We start from the raw sequence: 21,785 nt of genomic DNA on the forward strand, positions 1-21,785 counted from the left end.
CAGTGCTTTCAACAATAGCCAAATTATGGAAAGAGCCTAAATGTCTATCAACTGACAAATGGAAAAAGAAGATGTGGTTTATATATACAATGGAATACTACCTGGCAATGAGAAAGAATGAAATCATGCCATTTGCAGCAACATGGATGAAACTGGAGGGTATTATGCTAAGTGAAATAAGTCAGTCAGAGAAAGACAGGTTATCATATGTTTTCACTCAGATGTGGATCTTGAGCAACTTAACAGAAAACCATGGGGGAAGGAAAGGGGGGAAATAGTTACAAATAGGGAGGGAGGGAGGCAAACCATAAGAGACTCTTAAATACAGAGAACAAACTGAGGGTTGATGGGAGGGTGGGGGAAAGGGGAAAGTGGGTGATGGGCATTGATGAAGGCACTCGTTGGGATGAGCACTAGGTGTTGTATGTAAGCCAATTTGACAATAAATTATATTTAAAAAATTGGGGGCTGTGTGCAATTAAGGATTTCATTCTCATGTAATGAGCTTATTGAATTAATACATGAATAAATATCCAAAAAAGATGTAACTATTAACATTTTACACCAAGTCTTTTTTTCTAACATTGTGTGAGCTGGGCCATAGTTTCCTGACCTATAAAAGGGATGGTCATATGCTACATCAAACTCACTCATCTACATGCTATTAAAACTTGGCCAGATTTTATGCCAATCTATTTAATCAGCATCTCTGAGGGCAGGACTTAGATATACAGATTTTATGTGCAACCCTAGTGATTCTGAGCCTCACCAACCTGGGAACTCCTAGACTAATGACCTCTAAGTTTCCCTCTAAGTGTAACATTTATGCTTCCAAAGAAAAATGTCCATCCCCAGTATACCCTAAAATGCAAGGCACTTTGAAATGAAATCACCCTTTACTCACTGCAAATGACAACAATATGCCATTTATGTGATACAGAACACTAAATTAAATCTATTAATTATCCAGTAAAGCCAAATGATTCACTATGAATAAAGTATGCGTTTATTTGTCAGATGCTACACTTATTTTCCAAGTTTCTTTGTATTATTTTTCAGATTTGCGACAGTTAACTCCACTAACTATAAAGGAAATGAAGAAATGGCTCTAATGATTTATGTAAAGTTCATCATGTGTCAGGAAACCTGCTACGAGATGCATCTTATATATACTGACCCATTTAATCCTCACAACAATGACACAGAACCTGAGACTCACAGAGATGAGTAACAGTAACAGTAAGTTACAGAGCAAAATTTGAACCCAGTTGGTTGGTTCTGTCTTGTTCTTTCTGTCTAATGACGCAACTACAAGTGCTTAATTCATTTGAAACATGTGGATAAATCAGGAAGAATTTTTAAGATCTGTAAATTATTAAAGCCTGCCCAAAGAAGTATTGTACAATAAAAGTTAACGAGGGAATCATATTACTCTGTAGCAATGAAAACAGAGAGGCAAGTTAGCAGACTGGTGAAGATCTTTAGCTCTGGAGCCAAACCACTGGGTTAGAATCCCAGTTTGGCTACTTACCAGCTGTGTGACCTTGTGCAAGTTACTTAATATCTCTATGCCTCAGTTTCTTCCTCTGTAAAATGGAAATAAAAGAGTCTGACTCTTAGAACAACTGTGAGTATTAAATGAGGTAATAAATGTAAATAAAGATCTTAGAATAGTATCCATGGTAAGGGCCCATATGTTAACAGTTATTATTATAATTACCAATTTATTTTTAGATTCTATCTTTACGTCTTTTTTTGTTAAAATGTGTAACATTACTGATTTATGTCCAATCATGACTCTTACATTTGCTGAAGCATATTAGCTAGCATCCTTCTTTTATAAAAGCAGAAGAACTAACTTTGAAGAGCAGGTTGGTCTGTGGATTCAGACAGACTCAGGTTCAGCTCTTGACTACTTCTTTCTAGTTCTGTGAACTACTTAACCTCTCTAAGCCTTAGATCCCCCATTTGTAAAATGGAAATAAAAATAACAAGGGTTGTGATGAGGATGAAATAAGGCGAAAACACTTAGCACAGTGCCTGGCCCACATGAAATGTTAAACAAATGTGGTGGTTGTTATTGTTTTGAATAAGCAGCTCCAGTAACAGGTAGTAGATATAGCCCAACAGCTTTATTCTTCTCACACACCAATCAGCACTTGTCTTTACCCAAGACCATTTAATTTATCAAACAGTAAGTGACTACTATGGCAAGGCAGTAAGTAAAGTGCAGATGAAAAAATAAAGATACAGTCCCTATCCTCAAGGAATTTTTAATTTAGTAGAGACAACACCGTCTATAATTTAAGACAAGCTAAATTTTAATTGTCTTACAATTAAGACAAGCTTTAGGAAGTGCTCATTGGAGGTTCAAAGTACCAAGTTCACTGGATGGAGTTATTCATTAGCAGGGGAGCAAGAGCATAGGAATGGATTTTCCAGAGGCAGGAGCTCTAACACTGGCACATGTTCCCTCTCCCTGGAATGCCTAACCCGCCTCCATTCTACTCATCTTTCAAGGCTTAATTCCAGTGTCATCTCTCCTGGTAAGTGCCTTAAACTGAAGTGAGTGCCCTTTCTATGAGCTGTGCCTATGACAGCAATTACCACTGTAAATGTCATGCTTGCTTGTCACCCTCAGTGTACTTGAGTTCTTTAAGGAGATATTGGAGCATATTAATTTTTTTTTCAGATTTATTTACTTACTTACTTAAAGTAATCTCTATACCCAACACTGAATCCATGATCCCAAGATCAAAGAGTTGCATGGTCTTCTGACTGAGCCAGCTAGGTGCCCCAGAGCTTACTCATTTTAGTATTTTCAGTGTCTAGTACTTACCAGGCACTCAAAAACTGTTTACTGAATGAACAAATAAAATTTTGACAAGTAGAGGAGTGGGTGGGACATTCTAAACAGGGTAATAACATAAACAATGTCATGGAATTGGGATAGCATGGGACATGTGTGAGATTACTGACTGGTCTTGGCCCAGATGGAGAAGTGCTTCAGTAAGGGACAGAGATGAGTTTAGCGACAGATGGCTACAAAGTAAGTAGGGCCAGATGTAGAAAGCCACCTTCCAGAGTCTACCAACGACATAAGTTACAAATTTAATGAGCATAATCATAAAAATGTCAAGTACTAAAATAGAGGATTCAACCACTGCTGAATATAGAACCATTTTATATATTCCACTATATGATATTCCTGTGACCTTGATTTGCCTAGGACAATCCCAGTTTCCACTTGTTTTCCCAAGTTAGTAATAAATAACATTCCTTTCATTCCCCAAAGTGTCTCCATTTGGATGATAAAATATGGTCACTCTAACCAAGGGAGTAATCTGTACCCCTACCACAGGTTATATAACCAGTTAAAATAAAAGTCTGTCAACTTCTGCAAATATTTGGAAGGAAAATATGTTAATGCAGATAATCACAGTAATCACATAAAAACATTATCTGACATAACAGGTTATATATATAAAGGAATAAAGTTGCTCTTTTGCTAAAGTAATTAACTTATTGTCAATATTTTTTTGCATTTTACTTCTAGTTTTACATTCATAACTGGATTACTCCCTTTCAATTGAGTTCCTTACTTATGATGAACAAAATGGAAGAAAAATGTATTCTAAATTTTCTACAAGAACTTTTTCTAGAATATTTTGGAAGAACTATGCAATACAAATCTGTCATGTTAGTAAGACTACACTGTAACACAAATGTCTTTATTTGAAAACATCTTTAAGTAAAAGCCTGAAAATATGAATCTATAGATTCCTATTCAATATCTATTCTTTGCTCTCTTCCTGACTAACCAGACCTTGATTTTTTGGGGGGCAATTGAAAGTACTCATCTCCTCAGACTTCCTTGTAGCGACAAATGACCATATGACCAAATTCTGGCCAATGAGTTATAAGTGGAAATATGTGGTAGGGCTCCAGGAAAAATGATTGCTCTCTTGATAAAAAGAGAAAGACAGTTGGCCCATATTTTCTGGCTTTTGCCCTCTGTCTTTCCCCTTCTCTCTGTAGGATACAGACTTGATATAATGACTTGGAACAGGGAGCTTGCAACCATGAGGAACAGTAACACTGTAAAAATTGCAGACAACCTTCCGTCTGGGAAGATTTGCTTTGCAATACTAACTAATTCTATTTGTATTTCCAAATCCTTCAGTTCTGAGACTAGCCTATACCAGACAACAGTGGTCTGGGGTGAGGGTAAGGGGAGTTTTAAATGCAAAACGGTGTCAAGAAACTTTTTGGGGTGATGCACATGCTAACTTGATTATGGTAGTGATTAAACAAATTTATACTTTTGAAAAACTCATCAAACTATATATTTAAGATGGGTTTATTTTACTGTATGCAAAGCATATCTTGCTAAAGATTATTTATTCTATTTATTTTTTTGAATCTTTCTTTCTTTCTTTTGAGAGAGAGAGGGAATGAGCAGGGGAGGGGGACAGAGATGGAGAGGGAGAGAGAGGGGGGAAGGAGGTGGGAGGGGGACGGAGAGAGAGAGAGAGAGAGAGAGAGAGAGAGAGAGAGAGAGAGAGAGAATGAATCCCAAGCAGGCTCCATGCTGTCAGTGCAGAGCCCGAGGTGGGGCTTGATCTCACAAGCCTTCAGATCATGACCTGAGCTGCAATCAAGAGTCAGATGTTTAACTGACTGAGCCACCAGGTGCCCCAATAAAGATAATGTTAAAAAATCATTTGCTTAACTAAATCCTAATGTTTAAGCATATATTATGAGTAACCAGCAGACCTTTTTAAAAAAGAGAACACAATAAATATTTGTTGGCTTCACCTAAATCATCTGTCAGTTCTACGGCCATTGCGACAATCTAAATTGTCCTGCTGGAGAAGAAAAACACAACAGCTGAAATGACAAAAACCTACTTATTCAGTATTTGTATACACATCTATATAGTTCTTTGGGGAAGAGATTAAGTCAGAAGACCTGACTCAATAGTTCTAAGAAAAATAGATAATTCATTAAGAAACAATAGCATACTTTTTCCTTTTTAACTCTTTGTAGAAATATATTTAAAAAAATACAGAAACTTGGTGATACCTATAAAAAAAAGAAAGAAACTTAGTGATATCATCACCTTTTAGCTAAGAAAAAAATAAAAAAACAACAAAACAACACACATGTAAAAATACTGTTGACTATTGACTAAAACAGTCATAGAAGATATTAGTGGCAAAATTAAATCAAAATAACAGTCTAAATCAGTGTTTCACATACTATTTTTTGGAGAAAAACAGAGACCTGAACATATCTAATGAAAAATGAGTATCACATTAAATGAGTTTATGTCATGACAGTTTGAACAAGGTTAAACAAGTTTCTTTATCTCTTTCTCACAAGCTTTAATGTGATAATGTGCACTGTGAATTAATCAGGACTTGGTTAAGGAACTCACACTCCAGGAAATACTGTTGCACAATGATAGCACAAGCCAAATCAAACCAAGTTTTTCCTACATATTTTATTTTCATATCTCTATTTGGAGAACATAATTATGCCTTTTCTTTAAAAATATCTCCTTTAAAAATGTTTTTAAAATCTACATTCCTAACAAATTTCGACTCATCAAGAAAAATTGAATATTGCTCAGATTCTCAGACTCATAACTCACAATATATGTAGAGCTACTCACCTACCAGAGTTGATCCCCTTTCTCTAAAAACAATCACTATTACAATCTGTGGTAAATTCAAACAATTATGAGTCCTTTCTTTAATGTAAAGGGACTTAGCATTTAGTCCTGGACCCTCATGCATAATAACCATTCTACTCTGAACAAATCACCATCTCAAAAGCTCAATTTCTTGAGCTATAAAGTAGTTTAAGGCATAAAGCTGGACTACATGAACTCTATGAAATTTGTTAGCCTAAAAATGTCGTTTTCCAACTTATTACATTTAATATTTATTAAACAAAGTGAAAGAGTATTTTAGAAATATAGCTTACATATTTTCAAAATCATCATTAAGTATGAATTCTTTGTGCACAACACCTCCCTCATATATACTATTTAAAACTTTAAATGTGAGATTCATTTTGTCAAAACACAAGATTTTCATGTTCCTCTACTGTCTTTTTTTTTTTTTTTTTTTAATTTTTTTTTTCAACGTTTTTTATTTATTTTTGGGACAGAGAGAGACAGAGCATGAACGGGGGAGGGGCAGAGAGAGAGGGAGACACAGAATCGGAAACAGGCTCCAGGCTCCGAGCCATCAGCCCAGAGCCTGATGCCCAGAGCCTGATGCGGGGCTCGAACTCACGGACCGCGAGATCGTGACCTGGCTGAAGTCGGACGCCTAACCGACTGCGCCACCCAGGCGCCCCTCCTCTACTGTCTTAAGTATAACTACGTTTTAAACACATCTATGTCTATGAACTGAGGGGAGAGGGACAATGGGCCACAGCTTAATAAAGTCTGAATATCTGAAAGCATAGGATTATCATTCAGTCAAAAGCGAAGTAGGTGAACATGCAGTGTCCTCTCAATTGTTAATTATTTTCAAAAGCAAAGTTTAACTTTAACATCATGAGAGAACAATGTTCTAGTGGATCAATAGAAAAATATAGTAATAATGACATCTAACAAATATTCTTTAAGAAATATTAATTATTTACCTGTAATGGACCCAATATGGAGCTTGTTGTATACATAAAAAAGAGACGAAGATAACTTAGAACATTTGCAAATGCAAAAAGCCCTTCTGCCACCAGAGTAGGATGGAATGCATCCCAGTCCTTCCGATCAGCAAAATCATGAAACTAAAGTTAGGAACAAAAGGCAAAGATAGATAGCTCTCTCAACTTAGGAAAATAAAAACCAGTATTCTGACTATTGAAAGAAAACTATTTATGTCTATTTTAGGAGATCTCCTTTTATGTTTTATGAGGTTCTCTTCTTTTAATACAAATAGCATTGTTTTAAGTAAATAAAAGATCTCTACATACATGAGGCAATATCACTCTATATAATAAAAGGTTTTCTCAGAAATTCTTGGGTTTTAAAAAATTAAACATTTTTTTAAAAAATGTTATTAAACTTTTTATGAATGAAATGTTTACTGTTTTCCTTAAATTTTACAACACAAACTTTAAGCATTAAGTAAAATTTAAGTATGTTTGCTCTCAGTTAATTAACTATCATATTAAATTAACCCTTAAATTAGCCCTTTAACTCAGGTTTCTAGTATGAACCCTAGAAGTTCTTCTCTCTTCCAAATACCAAGGGAGAGAGAGTGCATTATTATACCCAGACATAGAGCGACCACATGTTCCAATTGTCTGGAATAGTCCCAAATTATATACCAGTTTTCCTGGCATAATCATTAATGCCCCCTTATACTCTCAAAGTGTCCTGGTTTGGATAAAAAGTTATATGAGCACTCCACTTCTAGAACTAAAGAGATCAAAGACACCAATGACCCTCAACCTCTTTATTGAGCCATTTATCTATGTATGATCATTTTTTAATTTTCTTAGTAATTTCACAAATCTGGTCATTGAAAATACGTAACAAACATGTTCCATACTACTGATCATTTAAAAGTATGCAGTTTTCTTTTAACAAAGTAAAATGATGTGTAAGTGAATCAGTGTTCTTTTTCTATAGTCCATAAATTAGTTCAAAAACAAGAAAATATTATTATCTCTTAGTTCCTTGACTGTGACACCCTAGAAGAATTCTAAACTTAGGGCTTAAACAAAGATAATTAAAATCTATTATCTTTTCTGGGCTCGAAGTAGCTTACATCTTGGTAAAATTATAAGATGCATACAAAACTAAATTTTTGTCAAATTCTGAATTTAAAAAGAGGCATCAAAAAATAATCACATTTACATCACTCTTTAATAATCATGATTTGGAATGTGTACAACACTATAATGAATTCTTAAAGATAAAACTTTTTTCTGGCAGGTATAAAGAGGACTAACACTAATCAATTTAAGTATCTTTGTGTTCTCACTTTAAGTAGATACACGTTAATGAGGTAAATGAACCTAACTCAGATATAAGGAATTGGCATTTGGTAGAAAGAAAATGCCTAGACAGACCTGGATTTAAATCCAGTCTTGGTTTCTTACTGTGTGGTCTTGGATAAGTTACTTAATATCTCTGAGCTTCCTTTTCCTTACTTGCAAAATGGGGATAAGGACATCTGTCTCATAGAGTCCCTGTGAGGATAAAATGAGATAAAGTATAGCAAGTAGCAACCATGGAGCCTGGCATATAATAGGTAACCAACATTTAAAAGTTATTAACATCCTTTAAACTACTGGAAGGGAGGAAACAACACACACTATTCCCTTACACTGGGATAGTGAAATTAAAATGAAAACACATCAGGTACAGATTTGGGCCAACGTTAACTTTGAGTTATATAGCTACGTTTCCTACACAAACTTCATTTATGTCTCCAATTAACATAGCTAATAGTCACCTTGTTGTGAGCAACCACTTTGAGGGCAAAAGTTGCCAAATAAAGTGAATTCATGACAAAACTGAGTTGATTACGGGATTCTTCTAAAAAGTCTTCCAACCCTTCATACCAGAGTCTTTTAATGTCTGACCAAATCATCCCTAAAAAAAGGAAGAAAAAAAATCAGATAATGTTCTTAATTCAATAATAAACTAAAAAATAATTAAAACTCAAAATATTAAATAAACAGCAACTTACATCAAACTATAGTCTCATCCGGAAGAAAAAATAAGAACTTTTTAGTGAAAAGTTCTCAAAATTTGAAAGAAAAAAACCTTAAGTTTTATATGACAATATCTTTCCCAGAGATTTTAATAAATGATGCTCGTGAGACAAGCATAAGAAAAATAAGGAAACACACACACACAAACACACCACAATAGCTTAGTTCCTGACTCTTTTCTCTATTATGCTCACTCCTACAGTGACTTTATCCAGTCTAGCCTGATGGCTTTAAATACTATCTGTGGGCAGACTTTCAAATTTATACCTCTAAATTTGATCTGTATTTATATAATAAATAATATCTCTAAACCCCTCTTCAAAACTCAACAATGTTCTTGACTGCTCTGCATCACCAACTGAATGTTTTAACATATCCAAGATGTGTATTATTTTTACTTTATCTACCTAATTTTAAACATTAATGCATAATGGATTGAACACCACTAAAAGTAAAAGTTCTGACTGAAATCAAGTTACTTGAAATTAACTAACTTCCAAAAAAAATTAAAGTTCCAAAACATGCAGATTAATTTTATAGCTGAAGGAGAACTAAAAGTTAAAATGATACTTTAATTTTTCTCAACTTATTTATTAAATCAATAAAGAACATACTGATCAACCAATGCTTTATACCATAGAAGACTAAATTTTAACATCCTTTTACTCTATAGCAAATAGTGAAAAGACGGGTGAGAAATGCTGAGTTTAAAAACAAGGCTGAAGATCCAGAGGGAAATAAAGACGTCATTAAAAGACCATAAATAGGGGCTCAGTTGGTTAAGCGTCTGACTCCAGCTCAGGTCATGAACTTGTGGTTTGTTAGTTTGAGCCCCGTGTAGGGCTCTGTGCTGACAGCTCAGAGCCTGGAGCCTACTTCGGAATCTTTGTCTTCCTCTCTCTCTCTGTTCCTCCCCCCATTCATACTCTGTCTCTCCCTCTCTCTCAAAAATAAATAAAGATTAAAAAAAAAAAAAAAAGACCATAAATAGACGATGTGATTATACCTCAACTCTCCTCCATTCCCCACAGAAAAGGGCAAGAATTATAAAAACTACAGGTCATTTCAAATTTGTATCATACAGCATAATACTTACAAAAATAATTTTCAGAAAATAAAAGTATCTTATATTAAAAACTCTGTCATTTCTAAAGAGATCTGGCTATCATTACAAAGAACTGATTTATATAGAGTGAGTCACCAGGGAAACCTTTAAAGTTAAATTTAAATAATGTTTCTATAACAGATAAAAATGTAACCTCATAAGTTCATGGGTTCTTAAAAGGAAAACTAATGATACAATAAAACAAAATAGTTAACTCTTAAAATGCAACCAAGTATAATATGTATCACATTTCAAAATACCTAAGATTCATACCCTTATACCAAAAAAAGCATTCATCAGCAAAATTTTTCTTTTTTAATGATCATGAACAATTTTAGAGACTGAAAATAAAGAATTTTTAACTTCCATGTAATTAAGTAATAATAAATAAGTTCAGGATCATATATCATTAGAATAGTGTTAGATAAGTCTTCCATGATCATGAAAGTGTTCGAATTCTTGCTGTATAAACAGTGTAAAATTATAAACCGAACACAGATGTTTATAACGCCACCAAGCAAAGGAGAATTAAATGGTTAAATAAAAGCAGAACTTTTTGGACAAACTTGACACTTACCAATAATCCACAGTATAAGAAGATAGTCTATTCTTTCAAGGGCTGGCCCCATTGTGTTTTTCTTATCCTCATTGTAGACAAGAGAATATAGGTTTAGTAACAGCAGGAATGTGAAATACGATGCTCCATGAATAATAAATTTCATAAAAGGAGTGTGAATGATTCTGCCAAACTGAGATTTGGGAGCTATCAAATAACAAAGTGACAAAACTGGCCAAAAGATACCAACTGTCAAAACAGTCATTATCTTCTTACAGGTGGGCTTACGTCGGTAGCCTGACATCTGTCCAAACCAAACAGTGTTCAGGAACTGCTGGCAGTTAGACTGGGAGACAAACTGAAAATGACACACACACATACAAAAAAAGAAAAAAGAAAAAAGAAAACCTCTAAATACAATCTGATAATACCATTATTTGACATTCAAAGTTTTAATAATAGTTTAAAATCAATTCTATATAATCCACATAATTTTTGTTTTTTGTTTTTCTTACATGTAATAAAAGAATGTAGAGATTGAGAGCACAGACTCTGGAGCCAGATTACCTGGATTCAAATCCAGGCTCTGCCATTTAATAATTGATCTGTAGCAAGTCTTTATTTTTTTTTTATTTAAAAAAAAATTTTTTTTTAAACATTTATTTATTTTTGAGATAGAGACAGAGCATGAACAGGGGAGGGGCAGAGAGAGAGGGAGACACAGAATCTGAAACAGGCTCCAGGCTCTGAGCAGTCAGCACAGAGCCCGACGTGGGGCTCGAACTCCCAGACCGCGAGATCATGACCTGAGCCGAAGTCAGACGCTTAACCGACCGAGCTACCCAGGCGCCCCATGTAGCAAGTCTTTAAACCTCTTTTTTTTTTTTTTTTAATGTTTATTTATTTTTGAGAGAGAGAGAGAGAGAGAGCATGAGCAGGGAAGGGGCAGAGAGAGAGTGGAGACACAGAATCTGAAGCAGGCTCCAGGCTCTGAGCTGTCAGCACAGAGCTCGACAAGGGGCTTAAACTCACAGACTGTGAGATCATGATCTGAGCCAAAGTCAGATGCTTAACCGACTGAGCCACCCAGGCGTCCCAAGTCTCTAAACCTCTTTAAGCCTCAAATTTCCCACCTATTAAATGGTGATAATAGTCTCTGCTCATAAACTTATTAGCAAGGATTAAAAGTAAAGCTCTTAGAATAATAATGCCTGATTCATAGCATGCAGCATATAAGTATTAATTATATTATCACTTAGTCATTACTTAATGATTATTACTAGCCTACTTAGCCATTTTGCAAATTTTAATTTATAGACAGTCTCATAATGTTTGTGAAATTTCAAAGTTAACAAGCACAATCCAAAGAAAAAAACTGATCTCAAAGAACTAATAGGATTTCAATTATAAGAAACCAAGATACGAAGATAGCAATCAAAGTCTAAACATGAGACATATTTACTCTTCATGAAAACATTGAAAACTTCTTAAAATGTATTATACTCTTAACTCTGCTTAAGACTGAATTCTATGTAAGGAAAAAAAAGGAAAAATATTGCCAAATAAGAGGGAAATTCTAGTTTAAGTACAGAAATAAATTTACCAAAGTTTACAAAGGCTTCTGAGTTTACAAATTTCAGAAGCAGTATTTTCTCAATATAATGTGCATGCTGTGCAGGACAACACCAGGGTTCTGAACTCTGGACATAATAATGTGATCAGGTTTGAAATTACCAAAGCACAAGAGATCATAATGTCATTCAGATATCTAAATACTAACAGGTCAATCTTCTGTTTTAAAATTATTTACCCTGGGGGCGCCTTGGTGGCTCAGTCGGTTAAGTGTCTGACTTTGACTCAGGTCATGATCTCACTGTTCATGAGTTTGAGCCCCGCATCTGTGCTGACAGCTCAGAGCCCGAAGCCTGCTTCGGATTCTATGTCTCCCTCTCTCTCTGCCCCTCCCCACCCCTCTCTCAACAATAAATAAACATTTTTTAAAATCTTAAAAAAAAATAAATTTCCTAATATACTATACTTGTTTTGGCATTGAAGTCTTATTTCATTCTCCATTCTTCTGCACAGATTGCAGTGCTCTTAGGGAATCTTAATTTGTCTCTAAGATGAAATACTAGGGAGAGAAATAGCTTTTCCTCTCACAAACTATCCAGTTTAGTAGCATCCCAAACTTAGTGGTTTCCCCTTCCCCCAAATATCAAAGCAATCTCAGAACTGATTGCTGTCCTTGTCATCCCTCTCTATAATGACGATTTAATTAAGAGTAATGTTAAATATGTAATTGGAAGAACAAAATTTCAACTGGAAATGTTTTAAGTTTGTGGTGGTTTTAAAACATTGAAACAGGGGCGCCTGGGTGGCGCAGTCGGTTAAGCGTCCGACTTCAGCCAGGTCACGATATCGCGGTCCGTGAGTTCGAGCCCCGCATCAGGCTCTGGGCTGATGGCTCGGAGCCTGGAGCCTGTTTCCGCTTCTGTGTCTCCCTCTCTCTCTGCTCCTCCCCCGTTCATGCTCTGTCTCTCTCTGTCCCAAAAATAAAAAAAAAAAAAAAAAAAAAAAAATTGTTTAAAACATTGAAACAAATTTTTTGCTACTCCTCTCATCAAGAGGTGGATTATCAGTGTTTCCTATCCTTCAATTCAACAAGGTTTGATTGCTTTAATCAGCTGGAAGATGTGATGCTATGTGACTTCTGAGGGTAGGTTTCAAAAGGCCATTGAGCTTCCACCTTGTTTGATGAACATTTGCTCTCGGAGCCATTAACAGCCATATAAAGTGTCCTGAAGCTACCATGCTGTGAGGAAGCCTAGGCTACATGCAGGCACTCTGGGCAGCCCTCAGAGGCTTCTCAGACCATCTCCTCATAGTCAACTCACCATCATGGCTATGCCCCTCCATGATTCCAGTAGTAAGTGCTCAGGTGGCCCACCCTCTATGGATCCACCCACCTGAGCACCCAGCCCCTCATGAGTTCCCTGTCTCAGTCCTCAGCTGCTGCTCAGGCACCAGATATTTGAGTGACGAAGACTCCAGATGATTGTAGCCCCCAATCATCTGAGCTATCACCAGCTGAGACCCTAAACATAGAGAAGCAAGGACAAATTATCCATCCTTGCTGTGCCCTTTCCTAATTCCTGGCCCAAACAATCCAAGAGCATAATAAAATGATTATGAAATTATTACAAAAGAGTATGAAATAATGAGTCTTATGTTAGGAATTTACCCAAGGGATACAGGAGTACTGATGCATAGGGGCACTTGTACCCCAATGTTTATAGCAGCACTCTTAACAATAGCCAAATGATGGAAAGAGCCTAAATGTCCATCAACTGATGAATGGATAAATTGTGGTTTATATACACAATGGAGTACTATGTGGCAATGAGAAAGAATGAAATATGGCTCTTTGTAGCAACGTGGACGGAACTGGAGAGTGTTATGCTAAGTGAAATAAGCCATACAGAGAAAGACAGATACCATATGTTTTCACTCTTATGTGGATCCTGAGAAACTTAACAGGAACCCATGGGGGAGGGGAAGGAAAAAAAAAAAAAAAAGAGAGAGGTTAGAGTGGGAGAGAGCCAAAGCATAAGGGACTCTTAAAAACTGAGAACAAACTGAGGGCTGATGGGAGGTGGGAGGGAGGGGAGGGTGGGTGATGAGTATTGAAGAGGGCATCTTTTGGGATGAGCACTGGGTGTTGTATGGAAACCAATTTGACAATAAATTTCATATATTAAAAAAATGAATAAATAAATAAATAAAAATAAAAATAAAAATGAGTCTTAGAAGAAATATCTTAAAACCACCATTTACCAATACCTCATACTATTAATTGGATATCATTATCTACAAATAAACACTCATTGTTAGTAAATTGTCTCAAAAAATAAAATTTAAAATGCATACCTTCCTTCGTCAAGTTCCTGAATCATGTGTGTGTGTGGATTAGAAATAGGTATTTCCCTTAATAGGAAGGGATGATGCCAGTAGAGCCAGATTCAATTTAGTTATCATATCATGTGCCTCTCCACCTTTGGGTTTCAATGAATTAACAAATAAGAACCAGAAAATATGATATCTGATACTTTATTTTTAAACAGTAAGGCATTATTACTGTTAAGTCATAACCTTAATTAATTCTTAAGTAATTGCTCTGAGTCACTCCACTACTGTGGAGGAAATAATTTATGCATATCACAGAAAACCTCATACCTCCTTTTGGTTATATTTGATAGCAAGTTTTAGACGACTTAAATTCATTCTTTCTTCTAGTAATCCCCGTTTGTCAAGAGGTTCATCACTAGATGTATGGTTTAGGATAACTTCCAATTCTCGTGAATTCCGGGCTTGTGCAAGCAAATCTTTAGCAAACATTTTACATTGCCGGGCTAATTCCTCATAATCATTCCTGCAAGATGCAACAGTCTATTATTAGAAATGTCACTTCTAGTCTCTAAGCTGTTTTCAATAGAAAATTATTTACTTGGTAACATTTTAATTCTAATAGGGTCATACAAAATCTGAAGTCATTTTGTGCTGATGGTCAGAAGAATCTACTGGTGCATAAATTCTCCAAAGCTTTGGGGAAAACTGTAACACAATTATACTGCCTGTGCTCACACTGATAATTTTAGATGAGCACAGTATTTCCTTACATATACTGATATTCTTGGAAGTTCGGATTATAGTTGTCAACCAGTTCTTCACTTAACTCATTTGCTCTCCTTCTCTGTAAGTTTGGTATAAAACTTCCTTTTACATTACTTATCTAAACAATAGATAATAATAAGGCTATCAATAAATATTACTATGTAACTCAACCAGAGGTGCTTTCAATAATAGTCTATAACATGTTCTATGCTACTTCTGATATTAAAAGAGTATTCTGATTCACTTTTAAAGTGTTCACTTGAACAAAATTCAAGTTGGGAAGAAAAGACATTGAAATACTCCTACTAAAGAATTTTCTTTCAGAATCACTGTTTCTTGAAATTTAGGATTTAACTGCTGGTTAAAGGCAGGCCTAAATCAACCAATTTGTGAGAAATTAAGTTTTAGCAGATAATCCTCTTTAAAAACATCAGGTTCGTTAAACTTACGTCTTAGTGTAATAACTTGAAAATAAAGTTAGAAATATATATGAATCAATTAGGGTCAGATTTCAGAAAATAATTTTTTATTCAGTTTTTTTTCCTTAATGGGAGAAGAAGGGAAAATAGAAAAATTTCCCAATGATTACAATAGGATTGTATACAATAGGATTTTCTATGACCAGCTTACAGAAAATCATAACTCAAAGAATTAAAAAATTTCCTCAGAGGCTAACATTTTTCTCATCCACTCTTTGCATTTACTATATAACCAAAACTACATAAGAATACTAATTGGATTTCTTAAACAAATGAAATATTACTGCTTCTTAGTCTAGGAATCTCATTACAGATAGGAATATTCATCAAAAGTGTATGTTGTTACACAGAGGTCCCATCTTTAGGTAAACAGTGACAGACCACTAAATTCAGAGGTAAAACTAATACATTGTATTAATCTAATTTGCTTAATCTTGAACAAATTACTAGAAAACTAGTAAATGGCTGTATAGTTTAGCTGGAAATACAGTAAACAAGAAGCCAAGAGTCCTATGTTCTAGTTACAACTCTGTTCCTAATTAGATGCTGTTATCAGTAAGATATCTAACTTATATAGATCACTTTTCCTGTCTATAAAAACCAGGAACAAGTAAAACAAGTAAATGATCACTTCTATGATCACTTCAAAACCTAACTTTGTTATCCTATGATTACAGTATAATCTTGGCAATTGCTTTAAATCCTTTTTGGAAGGAGTTGAATAAATTCTATTTTACATGGTAACTCAGAACTCCAATTATAAGACTATAACAGGAAGTCCTTCATATTTAAAAGGAATAATTTACTAACAGCTTCATGTGCTAATAAAGTTAAAAGTACCAACAAGTTACATTTTAATCATGTGTTCATCAAAATATATACTTTATGTAATAACAGGTTTAAATAAATTTTAATTTATCCAAATTGAAATATACTAGTTCCAAACCTGAACACTTATGAACAGGTATATTTAAAAAGTTTCTAGAACGCAGAGCTATCAAGAACACACTGCTTCTTAGTCAAGGACTTAACTGCTATTAAGGCATAAGACAACTGCAAGCTTCTTATTGCCCTTCCAGTAAATAAAAGTTTGAATTTTTCCAATCTTGTCAAGTCACTAGAGGAGTATAATGCAAGACATGGGGCTCCCACAGCAGCTACACTTAAAAGGAAAGGGAGGGATAGGCATAGCCTGCCCCCCAGAAACCTTACAGCAGGAACTGGCAAGAAATGTTGATCAATTCCTCCTTCTTTGGAGAGCACCAGGGATACTTTAACACAAGGGGAAGTGTCAAAGCTTTTCCTCAAGTCTACAAAATGTAGTTTTCTAAGGACTATTTTTTTTTTAATATTTAAATCAGTAGTTTAATAGGCTGGTTTTTCCAAAGCCTTTTTCTGTACCTCCGATTTAACTATCTGAGAGAAACTGTAACAATGATTCTTTGAGTATACAAAGTGCCAAAATTACATTTAACTCTTTGTTTCAGAAGAAAACTCAGAGTGGCATTCGTCCCTCTTAACCAGTATTATTTTAATGTCTGCATGTTATGTGTCTCCTAATAGAAAATCGCACCAAACGGTGAAAAGGGACTATGTCTGTGTGTGTGGAATGGCCCTGAAACACAGAAAGCATTCTATATGCTTCTGAAAGTGATGAAGGATCAGGCTCCAGGTATGATTACAGAATCTGGGAATGAGGGGAGGTAGAACACAGAGGAGTTATAAATAAATTTGCTCTTGCTTAAGGCTATCACTTCCACTATTCTTTACACTGTCCTAGAATGCCTTTGGCAACATTAAATAAAGGTGGGGGGTGGGGAGCTTAAGGATGGTGCAAGAATGGCAAAGGGCAGGTGGGGAAGGAGTGACCTAAGTAATACCAAGGTCTATTCCATTGAATCTGAAGGTAAATCCCAAATAGGTGACAGCAAGGTCTGGTTCCCTTGGATCAGAAGTAAATAAAAATAAACATTAATTTGGTCTATGAAAAAAACTCAGGCTGAAGAGATTCTGAAAAAAAAAAGATGTAATTTACAATTTCCATTCATTCCCACCTGAATTCCACCTCCACAAGGCTTAATTCTTTTAAATCAGCACTAAGTTCAAATGCTCTCAGAATTGGATCCTCCTCTGTTAACATTATTAGAGCTGGACTGGCCAAACAGCGATATATATCAAGACGAAACCTGTGATAAAATTCGATTCCGTAATGTAAAATAAATGTATTATACACATATAATTAGTATTTTTAACCTATGATTTTCATAAATTTAAAGTACTGTAAAATTAAAAGAAAACAACTATAATATACTTATTACAGGATAACCTGCATAAGAAGACTTAAAAAAAATAAGTCTTTGTATTCTACAATCCAATTTAATTAAAAAATTTCTATTCCTGAACCCAATATTATTTTAAATGAAATATGCTAATAACTAATACATTTTGAATATGATGTGAATGATTATTAAATTTTTCTTTCCTCAGTGATGAGACTGCTTTCATATGCTAGATATATGTAACATATGACTTATTCAACCAGGTTATTTTTTTAAAGATATTTTGAATCTTAAGAATGAAATCATTGGGGTGTCTGCGTGGCTCAGTTGGTTAAGTGTCCGACTCTTGATTTCAGCTCAGGGCATGATTTCACAGTGGTGGATGTGGAACCTGCTTAAGGTTCTCTCCCTCTCTCCCTCCCTCCCTCCCTCTCTCTCTCCCTCTCTCTCTCTCTCTCTCTCTCTCTCTCTCTCTCTCTCTGTCCCTCCCCCACTAGTGCTCTCTCTCTCTCCTTTAAAAAAAAAAAAAAAGAACGAAATCATTCATTTATGCACATTCTCTAACAGAAAAGCATGTCCCTTTACCTTCTGTAAACTAATTAGGTTTCATGTTTAATACATAAATATGAAGCAAAGCAGAAAATTTTTGCTATATATCTTTAATTTGTAAGCATATAATTCTTAATTTCTCAATTTGGTAGGTATTATATAATGTGTATTTTCTTTTAAACATAATTAATACATGTTTGTTATTAAAAACAGCAAGCAGTTCAGAAACATGATGGTCCCTAATTCTCCTTCCACCACTCTACTCTTCAAAGATGGTCACATTATGGAGAATTGTCAATATCCTTCCTGATATTTTCAATTCACACACAAACATAATCAGACATACTATATAAAGGAACAACTCTATGTCACTACATATAGAGTCATGTCATTTTTTTCTAAAACTGGATGGTTTTCCATTTGATGGCAGCTCATCAGATCTCCATTAATGGAAATTTCAGTTGCTTCTAATTGTTTACTTCTATAAATAATGCAGCAATGAATATTCTTTAGTTCACATATCTTTTGCATACTAGAATTGCTGGATAAAATGGCATGTGTATTTTAAATTCTAACATGTTTCCAAAGCACTAACAATAAGGAGAGCTCATTTCTCCCTACATCATCATCAATATTTTGCCACTCTCACAGATAAAAACTGGAATTCTAGAGTTGTTTTATTCTGAATTTCTTTATAAGCTTAAGCATCCTTGTATGTTCACTATCCATTATACTTCTTCTGTAAACTGCCTGTTCATTTTCATTAGCCTATTTTTCTGATAATTGCTTTTTTTAATCAATTTGTAAGATCTACATATCAAAGAAATTAGCCCTCTGTCTAGTCAAAGTGTTCTAAATACTTTTTCCCAGTTTCTTGTTTGTCTTTTTCCTTTGTTTGCAATTGAACTTTCCTATGTGGGAATTTAAATTTTTTTAAATGTTTATTTATTTTTGAGAGAGAGAAATATTGCATGCACAGGAGAGGGGCAGAGAGAGATGGGGACAGAGGATATGATGCTAAACCGACTGAGCCACTGAGGTGCCCATAAATTTTTATTTAAACAAACTTATTGAAATATTCCTTATTTACCGTATAGGTTTCAGGTCTTACTTAAGATATAAAAGTAAATTTTGTATAATGCATTTTTAAGAAAACAGTATTTGTGAAATCCAATTATAAGTTAGCTATTCAATAAAACAAGTATAGCTGTCTTAAGGATTTCTAAAGAGATATTTGCCGACAACAAAACTGTCCAAAAACTTGAGAAAAATTTGTATAACTAAGCAACTGTTCTGTTTCTATCAATATTTCTATATTAATTTTATCAGATTATGTCTAAAAAAATGACTTCTGTATTAACCAACATTATCATGTCTCAAAATATATTAAGGATTAATGACAAAATGCACAGCAAGAGTGACAGCTAGTAATGGTGGCAACCAATTGTGTTAGAGTAATAATCAAGTACTGTTGTATAGAAAGTACTTAGATGGAATCTGACAAGTAACGGGGCTGACTCATTTTATAAAATCTATCAATTTAGTATTCAAAATACTATCAAAGTAATGGTGGTGTGAAGAGGTCAATGATTCCACTACACACAAAAAATATGTATACAAATGGATACAATTACAGTTGTCCCTTGAACAACATGGGTTTGACCTCTATGGATTCACTTTTACGTGGGATTTAAAAAAAAATTTTTTTAAGTTTTTGAGAGAGACAAAGCAAGTAGGGGAGGGGTAGAGTGAGAGGGAGACAGAGAATCTCAAGCGGACTCCATCCACACTGCCAGCACAGAGCCCAATGAAGGGCTCAAACCCACAAAACCACGAGATCATGACCTGAGCTGAAACCAAGAGTCAGACGCTAAACCGACTAAGCCACCCAGGCACCTCTGTGGGTTTTTTTGATACAGTACAGTACTATCAATGTATTTTGTCTTCTTTATGATTTTCTTAACATTTTTTTTTCTCTAGCTTACTTTATTATAAGAATATAGTACATAATACATATAACATACAAGATATGTGTTGACTGACTGTGCTATCAGTAAGGCTTCCAGTCAACAGTAGACTAATTAGTAGTTAAGCTTCTGCGAAGTCAAAAGTTATACATGGATTTTTTTGCTGCACAGGGGGTTGGTGCCCCTACCTCCCACAGTGCTCAAGAGTTAACTGTATTTTTAAAAAATCAACCTTTTCAGGGCAGTGGAAATTATCTACTGAGAATCAATTACCGAAAAACTGCTAGAGCTTCAGGTAAGAATGGTTCGAATCTGTGGTCTTCTTGCCTGAGGCTACCTCCATCACCTCTGCCCCCCCCAGTTCTGTCAAGGAGAACTGCAGTTTTCCAGCCTGAGACTGGTAAACCTGTACTTTTGTGCTTAAAGGGGAAAATCAATTCGACTGGAGGCAAAAACCTACAGTTCTGATGGCTGAAAGGGTTGGACTTGGAGGAGATGAACAAGGAAAACCTGCAGTTTTATAAGACCAAGCTTGGAGTCTGAGTAGAAACAAACAGTAGACAAACTAGAAATTTAACAGCGAGATCTTGGAAGTGAAAAAAGCCATAAAATAATTCATACAAGGTCTCCAGAGATCTCTGGCAGACTAACGTATTAGGCATATGTGGAGAACATCAGACAGTTTGGTAAAAAGAAAAGACAAGAACTATTGAGAAATGGCTGCAACTTTGACTAACCCACAGATTCATCAGGAGACAGCAGAACTCTTATAGGCCCAAAGTGTATTAACATAACTTCTACCAAATTAGTGGCTCACCGACAGAGACCCTAAAATGACCCTTAAGAATCAAAGCTAAGGGGCACCTGGGTGGTTCAGTCAGTTGAGCATCTGACATGATCTCTTGGTTCGTGACTTTGAGCCTCACATTGGGCTCACTGCTGTCAGCCTGTCAGCATACAGTCTGCTTCACATCCTCTGTCCCCCTCTCTCTGCCCCTCCCTCACTTGTGCTCTCCCAAAAAATAAATATGAAAAAAAAAGGATCAAAGCTAAAAAATAAAAATAAGAAAAAAAAATAAGCTAAGCACAGAGATCAATGATTGTACCTCACAGGGAGACAAGATTCAGCAGACCAGAAAAATAATTTTTAAAAAACCTTAGAAAAGTAAAAGAGTATTGAGACTTGCTATAATATATACTAGACTGTCCAGATTTCAAACAAAGAAATACTAGATGTGCAAGAAAAAGTCAAGCTGTCCCTCACCAAACAGCAACTAAGGGGGAAAATAGATTTCACTAAAATAATCCAGACAGTTGCTAAAAAAAATAAAATAAAATAAACAAACAAATAACAGCAATAGGCCCCTGAAAATGGAGGGGACTGGCACACAGAGTTGCTATAATATATTATCTAAAATGTCTAGTTTCCAGTAAAAA

The 21,785-nt window shown here is 35.1% G+C and overlaps 1 protein-coding gene across 7 annotated transcripts in view; it reads right to left on the reverse strand.

Annotated features, from left to right (window-relative positions):
* The window catches only part of TRPC1 (transient receptor potential cation channel subfamily C member 1), a 64,721-nt gene that overhangs the window by 8,131 nt on the left and 34,805 nt on the right, over positions 1-21,785 (reverse strand). For 6 of the 7 annotated variants that reach the window (XM_042955165.1, XM_042955163.1, XM_042955166.1 and 3 more), the window contains 5 exons: positions 17,608-17,739; positions 14,637-14,832; positions 10,425-10,761; positions 8,481-8,620; positions 6,661-6,804 (listed from right to left, as the gene is read on the reverse strand). In XM_042955165.1, the coding sequence (XP_042811099.1) occupies positions 6,661-6,804; positions 8,481-8,620; positions 10,425-10,761; positions 14,637-14,832; positions 17,608-17,739 (949 nt within the window). The remainder of the gene's footprint in view (positions 1-6,660; positions 6,805-8,480; positions 8,621-10,424; positions 10,762-14,636; positions 14,833-17,607; positions 17,740-21,785) is intronic. The other variant, XM_042955162.1, reaches the window with a different exon arrangement.

The sequence above is a fragment of the Panthera leo genome, chromosome C2, assembly GCF_018350215.1.
Source record: "Panthera leo isolate Ple1 chromosome C2, P.leo_Ple1_pat1.1, whole genome shotgun sequence".
Taxonomy (NCBI): Eukaryota; Metazoa; Chordata; class Mammalia; order Carnivora; family Felidae; genus Panthera; species Panthera leo.